The 24,829-nt window shown below is 45.8% G+C and overlaps 1 protein-coding gene across 1 annotated transcript in view; it reads left to right on the top strand.

The window, feature by feature from the left end:
* The window catches only part of LOC124034232 (phosphatidylinositol 4-phosphate 5-kinase type-1 beta-like), a 96,088-nt gene that overhangs the window by 45,551 nt on the left and 25,708 nt on the right, over positions 1–24,829 (top strand). The window contains exons 3-6 of the mRNA XM_046347128.1: positions 843–911; positions 3,133–3,263; positions 19,978–20,095; positions 24,658–24,810. Of these exons, the coding sequence (XP_046203084.1) occupies positions 843–911; positions 3,133–3,263; positions 19,978–20,095; positions 24,658–24,810 (471 nt within the window). The remainder of the gene's footprint in view (positions 1–842; positions 912–3,132; positions 3,264–19,977; positions 20,096–24,657; positions 24,811–24,829) is intronic.

The raw sequence follows: 24,829 nt of genomic DNA, 5'->3' as shown, positions 1-24,829 counted from the left end.
TTTCACTTAGCAGGGTGACTGATTACACCATCACGTTTCACTTAGCAGGGTGACTGATTACACCTTCACTTTTCACTTAGCAGGGTGACTGATTACACCTTCACGTTTCACTTAGCAGGGTGACTGAATACACCTTCACTTTTCACTTAGCAGGGTGACTGAATACACCTTCACTTTTCACTTAGCAGGGTGACTGACTACACCTTCACTTTTCACTTAGCAGGGTGACTGACTACACCTTCACTTTTCACTTAGCAGGGTGACTGACTACACCTTCACTTTTCACTTAGCAGGGTGACTGACTACACCTTCACTTTTCACTTAGCAGGGTGACTGACTACACCTTCACTTTTCACTTAGCAGGGTGACTGATTACACCTTCACTTTTCACTTAGCAGGGTGTGCTCATTATACCTGCTTCACGCGGACACTCCTGTCTACAGGGTCTTATTGATAAGCATCACTGCCAGATACTGCAGATATACTGTGTTAGTTTACATCGTCACATTAAGACCTATAGGAGCAATTCAGCATGACAATGTCTAGCGTATGTAGACAATGTGGCTGTGTATCTGTGTCTGATGATGCAGTGAAAATGCGTAGCTCACCAATCTGCACAGGTCTATTAGTAAAATTCAAACTGTAGGCCTATGTGGTCATGTACTCTAGCCTGAGAAAGACTGTAGTGGAAAAACCTCCCTCTTTGTGAGCTTTGTAGTCAGTCAATGTGAATTGACTTTATTCCTGTACCACTGACCTAAAGTAGCACCTGAAGAAACGTTGTTTGTTTCTAAACTTTGACCAGTGAGTTCCTTTATTCTTCTGCTCTGTCCTCTCATCAGATGTCAACGACCACAGAAAATGGAGTGGGAGGGTCTCGAAACACGAGCGGAGAGAAAACATACAAGAAGGTAAAGTTTCATCCCTCCATATACTGCTCTCTCTGGCTGGATTCTACTGGCCTTTTATGACAACCATGAAGGGAGGTTTCTTAATGCTTGTTGAAATGAATGACCATTTATCACTATGAATCCTGTTGATGTGACCCAAGAAGCATTTTAAAGTGACCCTTTGTCATATGAGCTCCTATCAATGTCCTGCTTCTACACAGTTCGTACATGACTGGAAGCTATCCTCACAGTCCATTCTCTGCTTTACTACATTTTAATTTGGATCAGACGTCACCGGTGGTGATGGGCCTAATGCAGTCGATTTGAAACATCTAGGTAATGAATTTGACATCAGAACTATTGAAGCCATCGAAGACTGTGTCATAGGCATCAACTGGCTTTCAATTTCATGACGTTAACGTGCTTGTTTCAGAAAATCAGACATTGTTTTCTGATTGCATTGTATGTTCCTGAACTGACTTTTACAAGACATTTTACACTGACCTTTTTACAAGACATTTTACACTGACCTTTTTACAAGACATTTTACACTGACCTTTTTACAAATCAAATCAAATCAAATCAAATCAAATTTATTTATTAGCACTTGTACATCAGCTGATATCTCAAAGTGCAAGACATAAAACCCCAAACAGCAAACAATTTACACTAGGAAAAACCTAGAAAGGCCAAAACCTTTTACAAGGAACATGTGGGGTTTTTCTGGCTGACCGGGTAGAGATTATTACAAGATGTTCAAATGTTTTGACCAGCATGGTCAAATAATAATAAGGCAGAACAGTTGAAACTACAAGACATTTGGGGACACTGAGCCATTTCAGGTAGTCCTGGGGCAAGGGCTCAGGTCCTTTACATGTGGGGTGGAGTCCTCTTTGGCAAGACGGGTGGAGATTATAACAGAACGTGGCCAAGATGTTCAAATGTTCATAAATGACCAGCATGGTTGAATAATAGTAAGACCAGTTTTTACAAGACGTTTTGGTGGACTGAGAGAGAGAAAGAAGGAGAGAAGGAGAGAATTAGGGGCACACTTAGATTTCATACACTGACCTTTTACAAGTCCTGGGGCATGGTTCTAGGGCTCAGGTCCTCCTGACCTTTTTACACAGGACACAAGGACAGGAGAAGTACTCCAGATTACAAGACATTTTACACTGACCTTTTACAAGACATTTTGCACTGACCTTTTTACAAGACATTTTACACTGACCTTTTTACAAGACATTTTACACTGACCTTTTTACAAGACATTTTACACTGAACTTTTTACAAGACATTTTACACTGACCTTTTACAAGACATTTTACACTGACCTTTTTACAAGACATTTTACACTGACCTTTTACAAGACAAGACATTTTACACGGACCTTTTACAAGACATTTTACACTGACCTTTTTACAAGACATTTTACACTGACCTTTTTACAAGACATTTTACACTGACCTTTTTACAAGACATTTTACACTGACCTTTTTACAAGACATTTTACACTGACCTTTTTACAAGACATTTTACACTGACCTTTTTACAAGACATTTTACACTGACCTTTTTACAAGACATTTTACACTGACCTTTTTACAAGACATTTTACACGACCTTTTTACAAGACCTTTTTACAAGACATTTTACACTTTTTACAAGACCTTTTTACAAGACCTTTTTACAAGACGTTTTACACTGACCTTTTTACAAGACGTTTTACACGGACCTTTTTACAAGACGTTTTACACGGACCTTTTTACAAGACGTTTTACACGGACCTTTTTACAAGACGTTTTACACGGACCTTTTTACAAGACGTTTTACACGGACCTTTTTACAAGACATTTTACACTGACCTTTTTACAAGACACGACCTTTTTACAAGACATTTTGCACTGACCTTTACAAGACATTTTACACTGACCTTTACAAGACATGCCTCTCTTCTGGGAATTTGCTACCTTGCTCTTTGGAGTTTACCTAGTTTTAAAAAAAAGGTATCTGTAACCACAGATGCATATCTGTATTCCCAGTCATGTGAAATCCATTGATTAGGGCCTAATAAATTGATTTAAATTCACTGATTTCCTAATATGAACTGTAACTCCGTACAATCCTTGAAATTGTTGCATGTTGCGTTTTATATTTTTGTTTGATGGATTTGTTGCGTGATTGAGCTGTTAATTCGTTAATGTATGTGTTGATTGGTGTGTTTGGTTGTCCCTGACCCTCAGACCACATCGTCAGCCCTGAAGGGGGCCATACAGTTGGGCATCGGCTACACAGTGGGCAACCTGACCTCCAAACCTGACCGAGATGTTCTCATGCAGGACTTCTATGTGGTGGAGAGCGTCTTCCTGCCAAGGTGAGGAGCAGGGACATGACTGATGATTATATTGATGCTATAGTATATAAACTCAGCAAAAAAAGAAACATGCTCTCACTGTCAACTGCGTTTATTTTCAGCAAACTTAACATGTGTAAATATTTGTATGAACATAACAAGATTCCACAACTGAGACATAAACTGAACAAGTTCCACAAACATGGGACTAACATAAATGGCATAATGTGTACCTGAACAAAGGGGGGGTCAAAATCAAAAGTAACAGTCAGTATCTGGTGTGGCCACCAGCTGCATTAAGTACTGCAGTGCATCTCCTCCTCATGGACTGCACCAGATTTGCCAGTTCTTGCTGTGAGATGTTACCCCACTCTCCACCAAGGCACCTGCAAGTTCCCGGACATTTCCGGTGGGAATGGCCCTAGCCCTCACCCTTCGATCCAACAGGTCCCAGACATGCTAATTGGATTGAGATCCGGACTCTTTGCTGGCCATGGCAGAACACTGACATTCCTGTCATGCAGCAAATCACAGACAGAACAAGCAGTATGGCTGGTGGGATTGTCATGTTGAAGTGTCATGTCAGGATAAGCCTGCAGGAAGGGTACCACATGAGGGAGGAGGATATCTTCCCTGTAATGCTTAGCGTTGAGATTGCCTGCAATGACAACAAGCTCAGTCCGATGATACTGTGACACACCGCCCCAGACCAATGATACTGTGACACACCGCCCCAGACCATGACGGACCCTCCACCTCCAAATCTATCCCACTCCAGATTACAGGCCTCTGTGTAACACTCATTCCTTCGACGATAAACGCAAATCCAACCATCACACCTGGTAAGACAACCACGACTCATCAGTGAAGAACTCTTTTTGCTAGTCCTGTCTGGTCCAGCGACGGTGGGTTTGTGCCCATAGGCAACATTGTTAGTCTGTTAGATAGCTAACATTGAACCTGGTTGGTTAGCTACCTGCAGATTCATGCATGGTAGTAATGGTATGAGTTGGGAATATGGTTCATTGTTTCATTAGCTAGCTACATGCCTTCACTTGTTGAGGGCCGGGGACAGTATTCAGAAATTCGGATGACTGACATGCCCAAAGTAAACTGCCTGTTACTCAGGCCCAGAAGCTAGGATATGCATGTCATTTGTATTGATAGAAAACACTCTAAAGATTCTAAAGCTGTTAAAATAATGTCTCAGAGTATAACAGAACTGATATGGCAGGTGAAAACCCAAGGAGAATCCAACTGGATTTTTCTTTTGAGATCACAACTCATTGAAATTGCCGTCTATGGGAAAATCAAAGGAATACCTCCCAGATTGCAGTTCCTAGGGCTTCCACTAGATGTCAAGTCTCTAGAAAGAGTTTCAGGCTTGTTTTTTGTATTTGTAGTTTTTCCTAGGTGGCTCCCATTTTGACTGTAGTATTGTGACGTGCGTGCATGAGGGCACGAACTTCATTATTTATCTCCGGTAATGAACATACTATTCTCCGTCTTAAATTGTACTGTTTATTTACATATTAGGGTACCTGAGGATCGATTAGAAACATTGTTGGGATGAAGTTTATTGGTAATTTTTGGAATTCCTTTATATGCATTTTGAAACCGGTGGATTACTGAATCAAGCGCGCCAGCTAAACTGACTTTTTTTGGGATATAAAGAAGGACTTTATCGAACAAAATGACCATTTGATGTGTAGCTGGGATCCTTAGGATTGCAAACAGAGGAAGATCTTCAAATATAAGTGATGTATTTTATTGCTATTTCTGACTTTTGTAATGCCTGTGCTGGTTTGGAAAATGTTTTTAATGCTTTTGTGTGTGGGGCGCTGTACTCAGATAATCGCATGTTATGCTTTCGCTGTAAAGCCTTTTTGAAATCTGACAAAGTGGCTGGATTAACAAGAAGTTAAACTTTTAAATGATGTAGGACACTTGTATTTTCATGAATGTTTAATATTACGATTTTGTATTTTTGCATTTGGCGCACTCCGATTTCACCTAATTTGATCCTGGTAACAGGATTTCCGTACTAAGAGGTTTTAATAAAAGACTCCACTATGCAAGTATCCATTTCAATAGATTGTTCATGATATCACTGCGAGCTGTTGATGGATGTAGCTGGTAAATTTGCTCTGGCTATCTACTCCGATTTCAGAGCACTCTTGTCTGAGTGTGCCAGAGCTTAGAATAACTGACAAATTTACCAATATGGCCGGTGTTAGTAAACGTTGGCAAAAAAAGCCTCATTTAATTGCTGCCAGCAGCATAGTTGCAGTCACCAATGCTCTGGATAACACAAAAACAGCCTAATCAGCTCTGCTCGGGCTTGTAAAATGGTCAACGTGTGCTGTTCTCTCATTTGTGTCTGGAAGTAGTTAGCAAGCTAGTCAACGTTAGCCAGTTAGCTTGGGTGCTTGACTGCTGTTGTTAGGACAGAATGCTCAGATGAACCCTTAAAGAGATCGGTGGGGCTAAAGGTTAAGAGGGTATGAACTATTCTGAATGGGTGTAGACAAAGAGCAGCTCTCCAGTACATGTACCAAAATATTCAAAGGCCATTTTCCCAAAAGGGATGTTACAAGTTATCAACTTTCAAAGCAGAATTACTTTCCCATTGTTCCTCAACTGTAGTGCATGATATACAATTTTCTAGCTCTGAGTCTCTACTTTTATCTAATGTAAAAATAAATAAAAAAATCAAATTTTGCTTCATAAGACCGAATCGAGCCGGTCAGTCACCAATGTGTCGGAGGAAACCCTGTTCAACTGACGACCGAAGTCAGCCTGCAGGCACCCAGCTCGCCACAAGGAGTCGCTAGATTGCGATGAACCAAGTAAAGCCCCCCCCCGGGCCAAACCCTCCCCTAACCCGGACGATGCTGGGTCAATTGCGCACCACCTTATGGGACTCCCGGTCACAGCTGGTTGGGATCAAACCCCAGGCTGTAGTGACGCCTTAACACTACGATGCAGTGCCTTAGACATCTGTGCCACTCGGGAAGCACATACAAACTTTTTTAAATGATGTGGCATCTGCAAAGGACAAGAACCGAACGTAGCTAGTCGAAGTTAGCTAGTCAATCAAGCCGAGACGTTAGAGTTGCTTTGCAGCTTCTGGTTTAATTTCCAAAATAAAAGTCTAGGGCTTGTTTTGGAACTGCATTCCATAACGACGTTATACCAGTAGATGGCGAATAACTGCCTGAGCTGCAAAACAGAAAGTAAATATGATTTAGGATAGGCCTATTCCGCTATCGAAGTGTGCCATGGTGTTGTTATTTATTGGCCTTATAATTGCATCATTTATTTTTATAGCTGCATAGTGCTACTGTGGTGATCATGTAACCTAATGAATCACACTTTTTCCAGTATTTGGGAGCACGGACTGTAGGCCTTATTAGGCATTTTGACTATTGTATTAGCGAATTTCACTCTGTATGTAGGCTTGTTCTAGCTATTTGCGTTGCACGACCCCATAACTCAGAGGCTATATTCATATCAATAAATGAGACAAAACTAAATATTGATTAAGTCTTGGCTATAATCTGTCCTGATCGAAATAGCCTTGGGGTCCCTTAATGGTCTGGACTTTTCCCTATCAGCCACTGCACATGCTTCTTCAACAAGTGCGTTTAAAATGAATTTTGAGACTGTATTTAGAGGCCTGTCTCTTTTTAAGGGAAGCCCTGTAATAAAAAGTTATAAAACACAAATAGAGTTCTACGATTATTACGCAAAGCACCAGTACCCAAAATGATAGCCTGAATTGCATTGTCTATAAATTGAATACCTATTTGTTTTTATTTGGATAGGCCTAAATTAAACATTAAATTATTAAAGTGATAGGCTAAAGAACTAAGAATTTAGATAATTTTGAATACACACATGGATATCAATAAACTAATGGATAAGACTTCTATTCCCTTTTGATTTAGTTCCTATTGCAACTGAGACAAATGACTGAATGGCTGACATACTGACTGGATTAATTAAATGTTCAAATATGTTGGAATGACGAGTTGCACGCGTCATGCATGCTCTGCACTGGTAAATACTGCTGGTTATGTTTCATTATTCCTGGTAGATAGTACTGGTTATGTTACATTATTCCTGGTAGACACTACTGGTTATGTTTCATTATTCCTGGTAGACATTATTACTGGTTATGTTACATTATTCCTGGTAGACACTACTGGTTATGTTTCATTATTCCTGGTAGATACTACGGGTTATGATACATTATTCCTGGTAGACACTACTGGTTATGATTCATTATTCCTGGTAGACATTATTGGTTATGTTACATTATTCCTGGTAGACACTACGGGTTATGTTTCATTATTCCTGGTAGATACTACGGGTTATGATTCATTATTCCTGGTAGACACTACTGGTTATGATTCATTATTCCTGGTAGATACTACAGGTTATGATACATTATTCCTGGTAGACACTACGGGTTATGTTTCATTATTCCTGGTAGATACTACGGGTTATGATACATTATTCCTGGTAGACACTACGGGTTATGTTTCATTATTCCTGGTAGATACTACGGGTTATGTTTCATTATTCCTGGTAGACACTACTGGTTATGATTCATTATTCCTGGTAGATAGTACTGGTTATGATTCATTATTCCTGGTAGACACTACTGGTTATGATTCATTATTCCTGGTAGATACTACGGGTTATGATACATTATTCCTGGTAGACACTACGGGTTATGTTTCATTATTCCTGGTAGATACTGGTAGACACTACTGGTTATGTTTCATTACTGGGTTATGATACATTATTCCTGGTAGACACTACGGGTTATGTTTCATTATTCCTGGTAGACACTACGGGTTATGATACATTATTCCTGGTAGACACTACGGGTTATGTTTCATTATTCCTGGTAGACACTACGGGTTATGTTTCATTATTCCCTATTCCTGGGTAGTTATGATTCATTATTCCTGGTAGACACTACTGGTTATGATTCATTATTCCTGGTAGATAGTACTGGTTATGCTACATTATTCCTGGTAGATACTACGGGTTATGTTTCATTATTCCTGGTAGATACTACTGGTTATGATTCATTATTCCTGGTAGACACTACTGGTTGTTTCATTATTCCTGGTAGATACTACGGGTTATGATACATTATTCCTGGTAGACACTACGGGTTATGTTTCATTATTCCTGGTAGATACTACTGGGTTATGATTCATTATTCCTGGTAGACACTACTGGTTATGTTTAATTATTCCTGGTAAATACTGCTGGTTATGTTACATTATTCCTGGTAGACACTACTGGTTATGTTTCATTATTCCTGGTAGATACTACTGCTTATGATTCATTATTCCTGGTAGACACTACTGGTTATGTTTAATTATTCCTGGTAGATACTACTGGTTATGTTTCATTATTCCTGGTAGATACTACTGGTTATGTTTCATTATTCCTGGTAGACACTACTGGTTATGTTTCATTATTCCTGGTAGACATTATTGGTTATGTTTCATTATTCCTGGTAGATACTACTGGTTATGTTTCATTATTCCTGGTAGATACTACTGTTTATGTTTCATTATTCCTGGTAGATACTACTGATTATGTTTCATTATTCCTGGTAGACACTATTGGTTATGTTTCATTATTCATGTTAGATAGTACTGGTTATGTTACATTATTCCTGGTAGACACTACGGGTTATGATTCATTATTCCTGGTAGATACTACGGGTTATGTTTCATTATTCCTGGTAGATACTACGGGTTTTGATACATTATTCCTGGTAGACACTACGGGTTATGTTTCATTATTCCTGGTAGATACTATGGGTTATGATACATTATTCCTGGTAGACACTACGGGTTATGTTTCATTATTCCTGGTAGATACTACGGGTTATGTTTCATTATTCCTGGTAGATACTACGGGTTATGATTCATTATTCCTGGTAGACACTACTGGTTATGATTCATTATTCCTGGTAGATACTACGGGTTATGATACATTATTCCTGGTAGACACTACGGGTTATGTTTCATTATTCCTGGTAGATACTACGGGTTTCATTATGATACATTATTCCTGGTAGACACTACTGGGTTATGTTTCATTATTCCTGGTAGATACTACGGGTTATGTTTCATTATTCCTGGTAGACACTACTGGTTATGATTCATTATTCCTGGTAGATAGTACTGGTTATGATTCATTATTCCTGGTAGATACTACTGGGTTTCATTATTTATGATATGTTTCATTATTCCTGGTAGACACTACGGGTTATGTTTCATTATTCCTGGTAGATACTACGGGTTATGTTTCATTATTCCTGGTAGATACTACTGGTAGGGTTATGATACATTATTCCTGGTAGACACTACGGGTTATGTTTCATTTAGATACTACGGGTTATGTTTCATTATTCCTGGTAGATACTACGGGTTATGTTTCATTATTCCTGGTAGACACTACTGGTTATGATTCATTATTCCTGGTAGACACTACTGGTTATGCTATTCATTATTCCTGGTAGATACTACGGGTTATGATACATTATTCCTGGTAGACACTACGGGTTATGTTTCATTATTCCTGGTAGATACTACGGGTTATGTTTCATTATTCCTGGTAGATACTATGGGTTATGATACATTATTCCTGGTAGACACTACGGGTTATGTTTCATTATTCCTGGTAGATACTACGGGTTATGATACATTATTCCTGGTAGATACTACTGGTTATGCTACATTATTCCTGGTAGATACTACTGGTTATGTTTCATTATTCCTGGTAGATACTACGGGTTATGTTTCTGATTGCAGACAGAGCCCATAGAATGGGATGGTGCAATATTGAATGAGTCATATTTTGATAAGGTGCATGCATGTGGATGTCCACGTCAATGAGACATGCCCATTCTGTAGAGAGATACACCTAGCATACTGAAACTTCACTGTTGTAGGCATACTACAGCTAGTGCTATCTAGACTTGTACTGGCAAACACATCCATTACATTAGCTACCTAGCTACCTAAATGTGAATTAAACTCAACTGAGGAGTAATAGAGAATGGAGACTTTTAACTTGAAAATGTGCAGGATACCTCTTCCCAGTTTCCCTGACTTTGGTTATACTGTGTTATGTTTGAGCACTCCTCACAGGCTGTTCGGTGAACATTGTTTTTATTGGTGAGATGAAACTGCCAAAACTCTCAAAGGTATTATTGTACGTCAGAATTGCAACACAAGATTTGTTCAAGCCTCAACTGTTCGTCCGTAATCGTAACATGGTGTTTGAATGTTCACTGGTGAAATTTCACATTTACGTTTCACACATGGCTTTTCTTACGATCCTAACAATTTACATGTGGATTTTCTTAAGATCCTAGCGATACGTACGTTCAACCTTTTGGCAGCTATCTCACTCCATAGCTTAACCCCTCGTTGATTATCCCTTACGTATAGTAATAATGAGTAGCAGTTTACAATATGTTGTATCTACCTGCGTATGCTTTCACACAAATACATGCTTTACAGCCTGAGTAGATGAATCCTAATAAGTCCTTTAGAAACACTACAGCCTATGTTGATGCTGTTGTGAAGTGACTCATTGACTTTCAGCAGTGAACCTGCAGTATGGCTGAAGAGGGAACAGAGGTTGAGCTAGATCTGTCTGCTAGCTGTAATAGGAAAGCTTCATGTCTGGATCTCTCCATGAAACAAGGGAGGAGGCGTTCTCCTTAAACAGTAATGACTCACATATAGGATTCATATCCTAAAGAATAAAAAAGGGGCTTCTATCATTTAACATGAGTGTGAATCAGCTAGTTGAAGTCATGGTGTATGGACTCTGTCAATCCAGTGGATAATATACCCCAAATCCCTGGAAATCAGCTTACTGTGTCTTTTAATACCAGTGTGCAAAACATACTGCATGCCGTGTCGTGCCTGGCCCATCAAATTGTCTGTCTTTAATAATTACATCAGCAGCTTAAGGAAACACTTTACATAACCCCAAACACACCCAGGAATACACGCACCCATACACACAAACAACACATGCACACACACACACATGCACAAAACACGCACATGAGTGTAAGAGATGACATTATTAGTGCCGTCAGATCACATCTCTTGGTATTAACAGATGAGCGAACATCATGCACTGTTTGAGTAATCTTCTTGTCTATATCGCACATATTTCACCAAAGATCTAGAAAATCTGTTACCGAACGACAAACTTCTCCCCATATGAAAAACAGAAAATCACCAGAGAATGTCATCCTCTTGATTGGTTGAGTTTTGTAAGCAAGTTTTTTTAAAGAATTGATATTTGCTAATGGTCATGCCAGCCTCTTTCCCTTCCAAGCTCTGCAGAGACTTGGACTAGGAAATGCTTTCTGTGTGTCCCTTTCCAAATGGCACATCAGGATATGCAAAGTCTGTCCTTCAATAGAAACTGAACACACTGGTATATGCAAACATGCTGTCAGATTTAACTCGCACCCTTGAGTTTCACATTTATTATGCTCATTTCAATATACTGCAGGTTAAAGTGATTTTATGCAAATTTTCCTGCTTAACACAGGTGCAATAGCCATCCCAGAATGTTGAAATTAATTTGTTGCGCCAAACACACAGAGAGAGAACAATATGTTCTCATTGTCTCTTTATGGGTTGAGAGCGGGCTGGTGACAATGACAACACTGGAGAGACCAGGTGTTTTAACCTCTACTAGAAGAGACAAAAGACTCTCCATGGAGGAAAAACAAACAGAACAAAATGAGTGTAGGAGGAAGCTTAAGCCATGACGTGGCTAGGCATACAGTAACACAGTGGTGCCCAAACTGTGGGGCGTGAGGAGCCGCCGGGGGGGGGGGGTTATTTTTATTTTTTAAAGGAACTCAGTCCGGCTTTAAACTTACTCTTGAAATTTGTAGCATGTACGACAGCACCAGCTGTTCTGGACGACCGTGTGGTAAAGCTCTTGGTAGCCGATGTGAGCAAGACCTTTTAACATTCACAAAACCGCGGGGCCAGATGGATTACCAGGACGTGTACTCAAAGCATGCGTGGACCAACTGGCAAGTGTCTTCACTGACATTTTCAACCTCTCCCTGACAGAGTCTGTAATACCTACATGTTTCAAGCAGACCACCATAGTCCCTGTGCCCAAGGAAGCGAAAGTAACCCGCCTCAATGATTACCGCCCCGTAGCACTCACGTCTGTAGCCATGAAGTGCTTTGAAAGGCTGGTCTTGGCTCACATCAACAGCATCCTCCCGGATACCCTAGACCCACTCCAATTCGCATACCGCCCAACAGATCCACAGATGACACAATCTCAATAGCACTCCACACTGCCTTTTCCCACCTGGACAAAAGGAACACCTATATGAGAATGCTGTTCATTGACTACATCTCAGTGTTCAACAGCATATAGTGCCCTCAAAGCTCATCACTAAGCTAAGGACTAAATTAAACACCTCCATCGGCAACTGGATTCTGGACTTCCTGACAGGATTCCCCCAGGTGGTAAGGGTAGGCAACAACACGTCTGCCACGGTGATCCCAGACACTAGGGCCCCTCAGGGGTGTGTACTTAGTCCCCTCTTGTACTCCCTGTTCACCCACAACTGCGTGACCAAACATGACTCCAACACCATTAAGTTTGCTGACCACCAACAGTGGTTGGCCTGATCACCGACAATGATGAGACAGCCTATAGGGAGGAGGCCAGAGAACTAGCAGTGTGGTGCCAGGACAACAACCTCTTCCTCAATGTGAGCAAGACAAAGGATCTGATCATGGACTACAGGAAAAGGCGGGCCGAACAGGCCCCCATTAATATCGACATGGCTTGAGAGTTTCAAGTTCCTTGGTGTCCACATCACCAACAAACTTTCATGGTCCAAACACACCAAGACAGTCATGAAGAGGGCATGACAACACCTTTTCCCCCCTAGGAGACTGAAAAGATGTAGCATAGGTCCCTAGATCCTCAAAAGGTTATACAGCTGCACCATCGAGAGCATCCTGACCGGTTGCATCACCGCCTTACAGAGAGTAGTGTGTACTACTGGGGCCAAGCTTCCTGCCATCCAGGACCTATAAAATAGGCGGTGTCAGAGGAAAGCCCCAAAAATTGTCAGACTCCAGTCACCCAAGTCATAGACTGTTATTTCTGCTACCGCACGGCAAGTGGAGCGCCAAGTCTAGGACCAAAAGTCTCCTTAACAGATTTCACCCCCAAGCCATAAGACTGCTGAACAATTAATTAAATGGCCAACGGACTATTTACATTGACCTCCCCCACTGCGGGGGTCGTGGGATGTTCCCCAATGCTGGAAAGGGGGCCCGAGTGAAAAGGTTTGGGAACCCCTGCAGTAACAGAACAGCAGTAGTTTTTGACTCAATCTCTCCTTCTCTCTCTTTCTTTCTGTCTATTTCTCTGTCTACCTTTCTCTCTCTCTCTAGGCTGTCACTGGTGTTGGCACCTGTACATCTCAGACATTGTTCATCTGCTGTAACTTGTCTAGTGTTCTTTTCTCAAACAGTACTCTAGTTCTGCTCTGTGTGGATAAGACACTTTCATTGCTGTGTGTGTTTGTGTGCTCTTTCATCTAAATGGTTCTAATATGAGACTATACCGTTTCAGTCACAGCAGGCAGGCAGCACATAGCTCTGTGCAGCTGGAGGTCATTATCTTTGCCACACACACCACACACACAGCGTGATTTCGTTCAGCAGTAGGCTGATGATCACACCTATTTATGTTGAGGCTGTAGCCTGTCCTGTTACTGGGTGGAAGCACTGGGTGGAAGCATCTTCGGCCAATTGAGGGTTCAACAACCTGGTTTCGATAGCAGCTCGCTGTGGAGTGCCCCTGAAAACGAAGCCTTTTTAAAGTCCTTTTAATGGATTGAGATTTAGGATGCAGTGTGTTGGCGTGTTGTTACAGGATCATCTGGAGCTAATCACCCAGTAAACCTCCTGTATTCTGTTCCACCTGGCATGGCTACAGGTTCGTACCGAAACAGGCTCAGACTCTACGTGAGCCATGTCAGCCGCTCATCAAAGAAAGAGAAAGAAAGGACAACAGAAATGTGTGTTATTTATTCTCTCTCTCTCTGAGTGGTCGTGTGTGTTTGCGCACATGTATCAGCAGTTAACCCCTTGCTAGAGAGATGCCAGAGAGATGGGCCCTTCAGGTCAAAGTAATATAATAATATATGCCATTTAGCAGACGCTTTTATCCAAAGCGACCTACAGTCATGTGTGCATACATTCTACGTATGGGTGGTCCCGTGAATCGAACCCACTACCCTGGCGTTACAAGCGCCATGCTCTACCAACTGAGCTACAGAAGGACCGTCATTACCACCTCTCTATTATTACACTGTCATTATCACTAGGACAGGTAGATCAGAGGAGAATACACCATGGAGTTTCAATATGCAGCACTACCATATAGAATATATAACATACTGTATGAGCAGGACCAGCTATTATCTGCATGATCTATCTATATGTTATTCTACACTCACATTACTTTTCATTTGAAATGATTTTCTACCGTTCTTTTCTATTATGCCATAGCTTTAGTTTCGGATTCACGTACTTTACTCCAAGGCTGTTGTACCCTCCTCACCACACAGCTGTTATGGATGCCCTGACACATCCTGCATTTGTGATCAGTCATCATTCCTATCAGACAAAAGGCTACAGGACAAGCAAAGAAAGAGTGAAAGCCAGAGAGAGATGGATGGAGGGAGAGAGATGGATGGAGGGAGAGAGATGGATGGAGGGAGAGAGATGGATGGAGGGAGAGAGATGGATGGAGGGAGAGAGATGGATGGAGGGAGAGAGATGGATGGAGGGAGAGAGATGGAGGGAGAGAGATGGAGGGAGAGAGATGGAGGGAGAGAGATGGAGGGAGAGAGATGGAGGATGGAGGGAGAGAGAGGGAGGGAGAGATGGATGGAGGGGGAGAGATGGATGGAGGGAGAGAGATGGATGGAGGGAGAGAGATGGATGGAGGAGAGAGATGGATGGATGGAGGGGAGAGAGAGATGGAGGAGGGAGGGAGAGAGGAGGGAGAGAGAGAGATGGGAGAGAGAGATGGAGGGAGAGAGAGAGATGGAGGGAGAGAGAGAGATGGAGGGAGGGAGAGAGATGGAGGGAGGGAGGGATGGAGGGAGGGAGAGAGATGGAGGGGGAGGGAGAGAGAGAGGGAGGGAGGGGGAGAGAGAGATGGAGGGAGGGAGGGAGAGATGGAGAGGGAGGGAGGGAGGGAGAGAGAGGGAGGGAGAGAGAGAGAGATGGAGGGAGGGAGAGATGGAGGAGAGAGAGGGAGAGATGGAGAGGGAGGGAGAGAGAGAGAGAGATGGAGGGAGGAGAGAGAGAGAGAGAGAGATGGATGGAGGGAGGGAGGAGAGAGAGATGGATGGAGGGATGAGAGAGATGGATGGAGGGATGGAGAGAGATGGATGGGGGAGAGAGAGATGGAGGGAGATGGAGGGAGAGAGGCGAGATGGAGGGAGAGAGAGAGAGAGATGGAGGGAGGGAGAGAGAGATGGATGGAGGGAGGGAGAGAGAGAGATGGATGGAGGGATGGAGAGAGAGATGGATGGAGGGATGGAGAGAGATGGATGGAGGGATGGAGAGAGATGGATGGAGGGATGGAGAGAGATGGATGGAGGGATGGAGAGAGATGGATGGGGGGAGGGAGAGAGATGGAGAGATGGAGGGAGGGAGGGAGAGAGAGATGGAGGGAGGGAGGGAGAGAGAGATGGAGGGAGGGAGAGAGATGGAGAGAGAGATGGAGGGAGGGAGAGAGATGGATGGAGGGATGAGAGAGATGGATGGAGGGAGGGAGAGAGAGATGGATGGAGGGAGAGAGATGGAGAGAGAGATGGAGGGAGGGAGAGAGAGAGAGAGATGGAGGGAGGGAGAGAGAGAGAGAGAGAATGGAGGGAGGGAGAGAGATGGATGGAGGGATGAGAGAGATGGATGGAGGGATGGAGAGAGATGGATGGAGCGATGGAGAGAGATGGATGGAGGGAGAGAGATGGAGGGAGGGAGGGAGAGAGAGATGGATGGAGGGAGAGAGATGGAGGGAGGGAGAGAGATGGAGGGAGGGAGAGAGAGAGATGGAGGGAGGAGAGAGAGAGATGGATGGAGGGATGGAGAGAGATGGATGGAGGGATGAGAGAGATGGATGGAGGGATGGAGAGAGATGGATGGAGGGAGGGAGAGAGATGGATGGATGGGGAGGGAGAGATGGAGGGAGGGAGGGAGGGGAGGGAGATGGAGGGAGGGAGGGAGAGATGGAGGGAGATGGAGAGAGAGATGGAGATGGAGGGGGAGAGAGAGATGGAGAGATGGAGGGAGAGGAGAGAGAGATGGAGGGAGGGGGAGAGAGAGATGGAGGGAGGGAGAGAGAGGGAGGGAGAGAGAGAGATGGAGGGAGGGAGGCGAGATGGAGGGGGAGAGAGAGCGAGAGAGATGGAGGGAGAGCGAGAGAGATGGAGGGATGGAGGGAGAGCGAGAGGGATGGAGGGATGGAGAGCGAGATGGAGGGAGAGCGAGAGCGAGATGGAGGGAGAGCGAGAGCGAGATGGAGGGAGAGCGAGAGCGAGATGGAGGGAGAGCGAGAGCGAGATGGAGGGAGAGAGAGAGCGAGATGGAGGGAGAGAGAGAGAGAGCGAGATGGAGGGGGAGAGAGAGAGCGAGATGGATGGAGGGAGAGAGAGAGCGAGATGGAGGGAGAGAGAGAGAGAGCGAGATGGAGGGAGAGAGAGAGAGAGCGAGATGGAGGGAGGAGAGAGAGAGCGAGATGGAGGGAGGGAGAGAGAGAGCGAGATGGAGGGAGGGAGAGAGAGAGCGAGATGGAGGGAGGGAGGGAGAGAGAGAGCGAGATGGAGGGAGGGAGGGAGAGAGAGAGCGAGATGGAGGGAGGGAGGGAGAGAGAGCGAGATGATGGAGGGGAGGGAGAGAGATGGATGGGGAGAGATGGAGGGAGGGAGGGAGAGAGAGAGCGAGATGGAGGAGGGAGGGAGAGAGAGCGAGATGGAGGGAGGGAGAGAGAGCGAGATGGAGGGAGGGAGAGAGAGAGCGAGATGGAGGGAGGAGATGGAGGGAGAGAGCGAGATGGAGGGAGGGAGGAGAGATGGAGGGAGAGCGAGATGGAGGGAGGGAGGGAGGGAGAGAGAGAGCGAGATGAGATGGAGGGAGGGAGAGAGAGAGATGGAGGGAGGGAGGGAGGGAGGGAGGAGAGAGAGATGGAGGGAGAGATGGAGGGAGAGAGAGAGATGGAGGGAGGGAGAGAGATGGAGGGAGGGAGAGAGAGAGAGAGAGAAAGAGATGGAGGGAGAGAGAGAGAGGAGGGAGAGATACTGAGGAGTGAAGCAAACACTGTCGTAGTGTGTCCGTCTTGATTATGCATCTATTCAAACACAGAAACAACAGAGATTAATTAAGACAGAACACACACACACGAGATGGAGGGAGGGAGAGAGAGAGAGGGAGAGAGATGGAGGAGATGGAGGGAGGGAGAGATGGAGGGAGAGAGAGAGAGATGGAGGAGGGAGAGAGATGGATGGAGGGGAGGGAGAGAGAGAGAGAAAGAGATGGAGGGAGAGAGAGAGAGAGAGAGATGGCTTAAACACACACACACACACACACACACACACACACACACACACACACACACACACACACACACACACACACACACACACACACACACACACACACACACACACACACACACACACACACACACACACACACACACACTACCACTCAGGGCCCTGAATGAAAACTCATATAAAATCGAATTGTATTTGTCACATGCGCCGAAGACAACTGGTGTAGTAAAAGCAGCAAATGAGTGTAAAAGTGTGTGATGTATGTATGTATGTATGTTATGTTATGTATGTATTTATGTTATGTATGTATGTTTGCGTTGTATCTATGAGTGTGTGTTTTATGTGTTGTGTGTGTGCGCGTATGTAGTGAATGTGTCAATGTATTGTGTTTGAGTCCGTGTGTATATATATGTATGTGTGTATATATTCATTCTAGTGAGTGTGCGTAGGGTCAGTGTGTGTATGTGTGGGTATATATTCAATCTAGTGAGTGCGCGTAGGGTCAGTGTGTGTGTGTGTATATATTCATTCTAGTGAGTGTGCGTAGGGTCAGTGCAAGATAAGAGTCAGTCCAGATAGTCTGTGTACCATTAATTGACTATTTAGCAGTCTGGCTATTTGGTTGTCTTCTGGCTTGAAGGTTCGGAGCCTGTTGGTCCGAGAGCTGATGCTCCGGTACTGTTTGCTGGACGGTAGCAGAGTGAACAGTCGATGGCTTGGGTGGCTGGAGTCTTTGGCAAGTTTTCGGGCCTTCATCTGACACCTCCTGACATTAAGGTCCTGGTTGGCAGGCAGCTTGACCCCGGTGATGTACTGGGCCACCCACATCACCCTGTTGAACTGCTTGAGGATCCAAGGGCCCATGTCAAATCTTTTCGGGCCTCCCAAGGGCGAAGAGGTTCTGCCGTGCCCTCTCCACGATATTGCAGGTGTGTGCGGACCATGTTAAGTCCTTAGTGAAGTGGACGCCAAGGAACTTGAAGCTCTCAACCCGCTCCACAAATGCCCTGTCGATGTGGATGGGGGCGTGCTCTCCCCTCTTTCTCCTATAGTCCACGATCATCTCCTTGGTCTTTCTGATGTTGAGGGAGAGGTTGTTGTCATGGCACCACACTGCTAAGTCTCTGACCTCCTCCCTATAGGCTGACTCATCGCTTTCGGTGATCAGGCCTACCCTACCACCGCTGTGTCATCCTCAAACTTGATGATACAGTTGGAGTCGTGTGTGGCCATGCAGTCGTGGGTGAACAGGGAGTACAGGAGGGGGCTAAGTACACACCTCTGAGATGCCCCGTCTTGAGGGTCAGCGTGGCGTAGGTGTTGTTGCCTACCCTCACCACCTGGGCACGGCCGCCAGGAAGTCCAGGATCCAGTTGCAGAGGGAGGTGTTCAGTCCCAGGTCCCCCAGCTTGGTGATGAGCTTGGAGGGGACTGTGTTTGACGCTGAGCTGTACATGAACAGCATTCTCAGATAGTTATTTCCCCTCTTGTCCCGGTGGGAGAGGGCCGTGTGAAGTGCAACTGAGATTGCGTCATCTGTTGGGGCGTTGTGCGAAATTGGAGTGGATCTAGTGTGTCCCGGGATGATGGTGTTGATGTGCGTCATGACCAGCCTTTCAAAGCAGATAAATGACGGATGTGTTTGTGCTGTGGGCTCAAGGTGACTGCAGACTGCCGTCAGTGAGTCTGTGGAGAACCCCATGCCATCTCTCTGTCTATGGACACAGATCTCATATCATCATAATGCTGGTCCACTGTGTTACATGGTGTTGTATTATTGTGTTCTATGGGTGTTGTTTCGGGTAATCAGAGGCATGCTCTCTCGCCAGGCTCTGGACTCTAAACAGGGCTGTGTGCCACTGGTTCATCTGGCTTGCTATGGGTAGCTGTACTTAAAGACATCCTCCAGCGATTTTTGAACTTTTACTGTTGAAAAGCGATATCCTGAGTATAAATACAGTATAAACACGGAGGTGTGTCTTGCTTGTTTCTGTATGTGGGGATATTCTAACTAACTGTTCTGTGTCTTTGTGTCCGGTGGGCCGTTTCCATCAGCGAGGGGAGCAACCTGACACCGGCTCACCACTACCCAGACTTCCGCTTCAAAACCTACGCCCCGCTGGCCTTCCGCTACTTCCGGGAGCTCTTCGGGATCAAACCAGATGACTACCTGGTAGGTCTAAACACTGCACCTGGTACACTCCTAGTCCACACCTGATTATGGATTGAGACACATCCCGTAGGTTAGAGTTCATCCTACCTATCATGTAACTTTCACCAATCAACTCATTGGGATCAGTGGTGACTAAAGTGTATGGGAGTGTAACCAGAGTTTTACAGAGCAGTGGTTTTACCCTGTTCTACCTATCCAGAGGTGGAGATGGGGGTTGGGTTTGGGGGATGAGGTAATAGTTGTGCTAATTTCATTATGATGGGTTTAATTGCATCCCCTGCACATTTAAATGAAATCAGGCTATAATTTCCCAGAGGGTCGAGGTGGGTGGATGTGTGGCGGCGTGTGTGTGTGTGCGCGTGAGAGTGCGTGTATCAGCAGTTAACCCCTTGCTAGAGAGAAGCCAGAGAGATGGGCCCTTCAGGTCAAAGTCATTACCACCTCTCTATTATTACACTGTCATTATCACTAGGACAGGTAGATCAGAGGAGAATACACCATGGAGTTTCAATATGCAGCACTACCATATAGAATATATAACATACTGTATGAGCAGGACCAGCTATTATCTGCATGATCTATCTATATGTTATTCTACACTCACATTACTTTTCATTTGAAATGATTTTCTACCGTTCTTTTCTATTATGCCATAGCTTTAGTTTCGGATTCACGTACTTTACTCCAAGGCTGTTGTACCCTCCTCACCACACAGCTGTTATGGATGCCCTGACACATCCTGCATTTGTGATCAGTCATCATTCCTATCAGACAAAAGGCTACAGGACAAGCAAAGAAAGAGTGAAAGCCAGAGAGAGATGGATGGAGGGAGAGAGATGGATGGAGGGAGAGAGATGGATGGAGGGGAGAGAGATGGATGGAGGGAGAGAGATGGAGGGAGGGAGAGAGATGGATGGAGGGAGAGAGATGGATGGAGGGAGAGAGATGGATGGAGGGAGAGAGATGGATGGAGGGAGAGAGATGGATGGAGGGAGAGAGATGGATGGAGGGAGAGAGATGGATGGAGGGAGAGAGATGGATGGAGGGAGAGAGATGGATGGAGGGAGAGAGATGGATGGAGGGAGAGAGATGGATGGAGGAGAGAGATGGATGGAGGGAGAGAGATGGATGGAGGGAGAGAGATGGATGGAGGGAGAGAGATGGAGGGAGAGAGATGGAGGGAGAGAGGGAGATGGATGGATGGAGGGAGATGGATGGATGGAGGGAGATGGATGGATGGAGGGAGATGGATGGATGGAGGGAGATGGATGGATGGAGGGAGAGAGAGAGGTGGAGGGAGAGAGAGAGGTGGAGGGAGAGAGAGAGGTGGAGGGAGAGAGAGGTGGAGGGAGAGAGAGGTGGAGGGAGAGAGAGGTGGAGGGAGAGAGAGGTGGAGGGAGAGAGAGGTGGAGGGAGAGAGAGGTGGAGGGAGAGAGAGGTGGAGTGGAGGAGAGAGGTGGAGGGAGAGAGGTGGAGGGAGAGAGGTGGAGGGAGAGAGAGGTGGAGGGAGAGAGAGGTGGAGGGAGAGAGAGGTGGAGGAGAGAGAGGTGGAGGGGGAGAGAGAGGTGGAGGGAGAGAGAGGTGGAGGGAGAGAGAGGTGGAGGGAGAGAGAGGTGGAGGGAGAGAGAGGTGGAGGGAGAGAGAGGTGGAGGGAGAGAGAGGTGGAGGGAGAGAGAGGTGGAGGGAGAGAGAGGTGGAGGGAGAGAGAGGTGGAGGGGAGGGAGAGAGAGGTGGAGGGAGGGAGAGGTGGAGGGAGGGAGAGGAGGAGGGAGGGGGAGAGGTGGAGGGAGGGAGAGGTGGAGGGAGGGAGAGGTGGAGGGAGAGAGAGGTGGAGGGAGGGAGATGGAGGGAGGGGGAGAGAGAGAGAGAGATGGAGGGAGGGAGGGGGATGGAGAGAGAGAGATGGAGGGAGGGAGGGGGAGGGAGAGAGAGAGATGGAGGGAGGGGGGGGAGAGAGAGAGATGGAGGGAGGAGAGGAGGGAGAGAGAGAGAGATGGAGGGAGGGAGGTGGAGGGGAGAGAGAGAGAGATGGAGGGAGTGGAGGGGGAGAGAGAGAGAGATGGAGGGAGGGGGAGAGAGAGAGAGATGGAGGGAGAGGGAGAGTGAGAGAGATGGAGGGAGAGGGAGAGTGAGAGAGATGGAGGGAGGGGGAGAGTGAGAGAGATGGAGAGGGGGGAGAGTGGAGAGGGGAGAGAGATGGAGGGAGAGGTGGAGGGGAGAGAGAGCGAGATGGAGGGAGGGGGAGAGAGAGAGATGGAGGGGGAGAGAGAGAGAGATGGAGAGGAGAGAGGAGAGAGAGATGGAGGGAGAGGGAGAGAGAGATGGAGATGGAGGGAGAGGGAGAGAGAGAGATGGAGGGAGAGGGAGAGAGAGAGATGGAGGGAGGGGAGAGAGATGGAGGGAGGGAGGGGGAGAGAGAGAGGTGGAGGGGGAGAGAGAGATGGAGGGAGGGAGAGGTGGAGGGAGGGAGAGGTGGAGGGAGAGAGAGGTGGAGGGAGGGAGAGGTGGAGGGAGAGAGAGGTGGAGGGAGGGAGAGAGAGAGATGGAGATGGAGGGAGGGGGAGAGAGAGAGAGATGGAGGGGGGGGAGAGAGAGAGAGATGGAGGGAGGGAGGGGGGAGAGAGAGAGATGGAGGGAGGGGGAGAGAGAGAGAGATGGAGGGAGAGGGAGAGTGAGAGAGATGGAGGGAGAGGGAGAGTGAGAGAGATGGAGGGAGGGGGAGAGTGAGAGAGATGGAGGGAGGGGGAGAGTGAGAGAGATGGAGGGAGGGGGAGAGAGAGCGAGATGGAGGGAGGGGGAGAGAGAGAGATGGAGGGGGGAGAGAGAGAGAGATGGAGGGAGAGGGAGAGAGAGAGATGGAGGGGGAGAGGGAGAGAGAGATGGAGGGAGAGTGGAGGGAGAGAGAGATGGAGATGGAGGGAGAGGGAGAGAGAGAGATGGAGGGAGAGGGAGAGAGAGAGATGGAGGGAGAGGGAGAGAGATGGAGGGAGGGAGAGGGAGAGAGATGGAGGGAGAGAGAGAGAGATGGAGGGAGAGAGAGAGAGATGGAGGGAGGGAGAGAGAGATGGAGGGAGGGAGAGAGAGATGGAGGGAGGGAGAGAGAGAGATGGAGGGAGAGAGAGAGAGATGGAGGGAGAGAGAGAGAGATGGAGGGAGAGAGAGAGAGATGGAGGGAGAGGGAGAGAGAGAGATGGAGGGAGAGGGAGAGAGAGAGAGATGGAGAGAGAGAGATGGAGAGAGAGAGATGGAGGGAGAGATACTGAGGAGTAAAGCAAACACTGTCGTAATGTGTCCCTGTTGATTATGCATTTATTCAAACACAGAAACAACAACAGAGATGAATTAAGACAGAACACACACACCACTCAGGGTCCTGAATGCAAATGCAGATAAATTGTGGATGCGTTCATGCTGTGGGCTCAATGAGTCTGTGGAGAACCCCATGTCTTCTCTCTCTCGCCCTCTCGTTGTTTCTCTCTATTAGAACACACAGCTCTGTTTTACTGCATTATCATTAAACATCCACACTATTCCACCTTCACTGACTTCCCCTGGTCCTTTGATTTCAACACAGAGGGGGTTCTGTGTTAGAGCAGGGCTTTTATGTTCATTTGGAGAATAACGCCACAGATGTTTTTGGAATGATTGTCCTCTACACGGGTTCTATTGCCAGAGGCCCATCTCATGTAAGCTAAACTGGAAATGTTCTTTTGTGCTTTGTTTGTGAAGGTTCAACTGATAAACGCACACGAATGCTGGTGGAAACAGAATACATTCACCCTTGCCCTGAGGCCTATTGTATGGTCTTAGATAACCTCTGTGGAAGTAATAAAGCTGAATGTGTGGTTTGTAAAAGCTGAGTGCACAGAATTACGGAAAGTACTATACTGATGCCATACCCTCAATGAACTATTGACCACCTGTCTACAGCCAATCCCAGCAAAACAGACCTTTCACTCAGTGTGTGTGTGTGTGTGTGTGTGTGTGTGTGTGTGTGTGTGTGTGTGTGTGTGTGTGTGTGTGTGTGTGTGTGTGTGGGGGGGGTGTGTGTGTGTGTGTGTGGATGAGATGGGGGGTGTGTGTGTACACGCGTGTCTGCATGTGTGCGTGATAATGATATACCGCACCATAAAAGCCGCACACCCATCTGTGAATGAATGAAACTGTACCAGACCACCCTTATTGGCAACGTAATCCTTTTTAACCACAGTAAACAGGTGAGGGGTTAGTAGTGTGTCCATGGTAGAGGTTGTGCTTTATAAATCAGCAGAGAACATTATTTCCCTGAGGATTAGGCAGCGAGTTCAATGACCATAGCAGTTATCGAGCAGCACAAACAGTTCTGGGACCTGTGGTTGTACAGGCATACTAAACAAATTTTGTTATTGTTTTTACAGGCATATTAAACCCGTTTTGTTATTGTTTTTACAGGCATATTAAACCAGTTTAGTTGTTTTTACAGGCATATTAAACCCGTTTTGTTATTGTTTTTACAGGCATATTAAACCCGTTTTGTTATTGTTTTTACAGGCATATTAAACCAGTTGAGTTTTTCTCCTCAGTACTCCATCTGTAATGAGCCTCTGATTGAGCTGTCCAACCCCGGGGCCAGCGGCTCTCTGTTCTACCTGACTAGCGATGACGAGTTCATCATTAAAACCGTCCAGCACAAAGAGGCTGAGTTTCTCCAGAAACTTCTCCCAGGTTACTACATGGTGAGTAACTCACCCAAAC

Source organism: Oncorhynchus gorbuscha, linkage group LG04, assembly GCF_021184085.1.
Source record: "Oncorhynchus gorbuscha isolate QuinsamMale2020 ecotype Even-year linkage group LG04, OgorEven_v1.0, whole genome shotgun sequence".
In the NCBI taxonomy this organism is placed as follows: domain Eukaryota; kingdom Metazoa; phylum Chordata; class Actinopteri; order Salmoniformes; family Salmonidae; genus Oncorhynchus; species Oncorhynchus gorbuscha.
The sequence above is the reverse complement of the archived record's forward strand: the minus strand, read 5'-3'. Positions and strand labels throughout refer to the sequence as shown.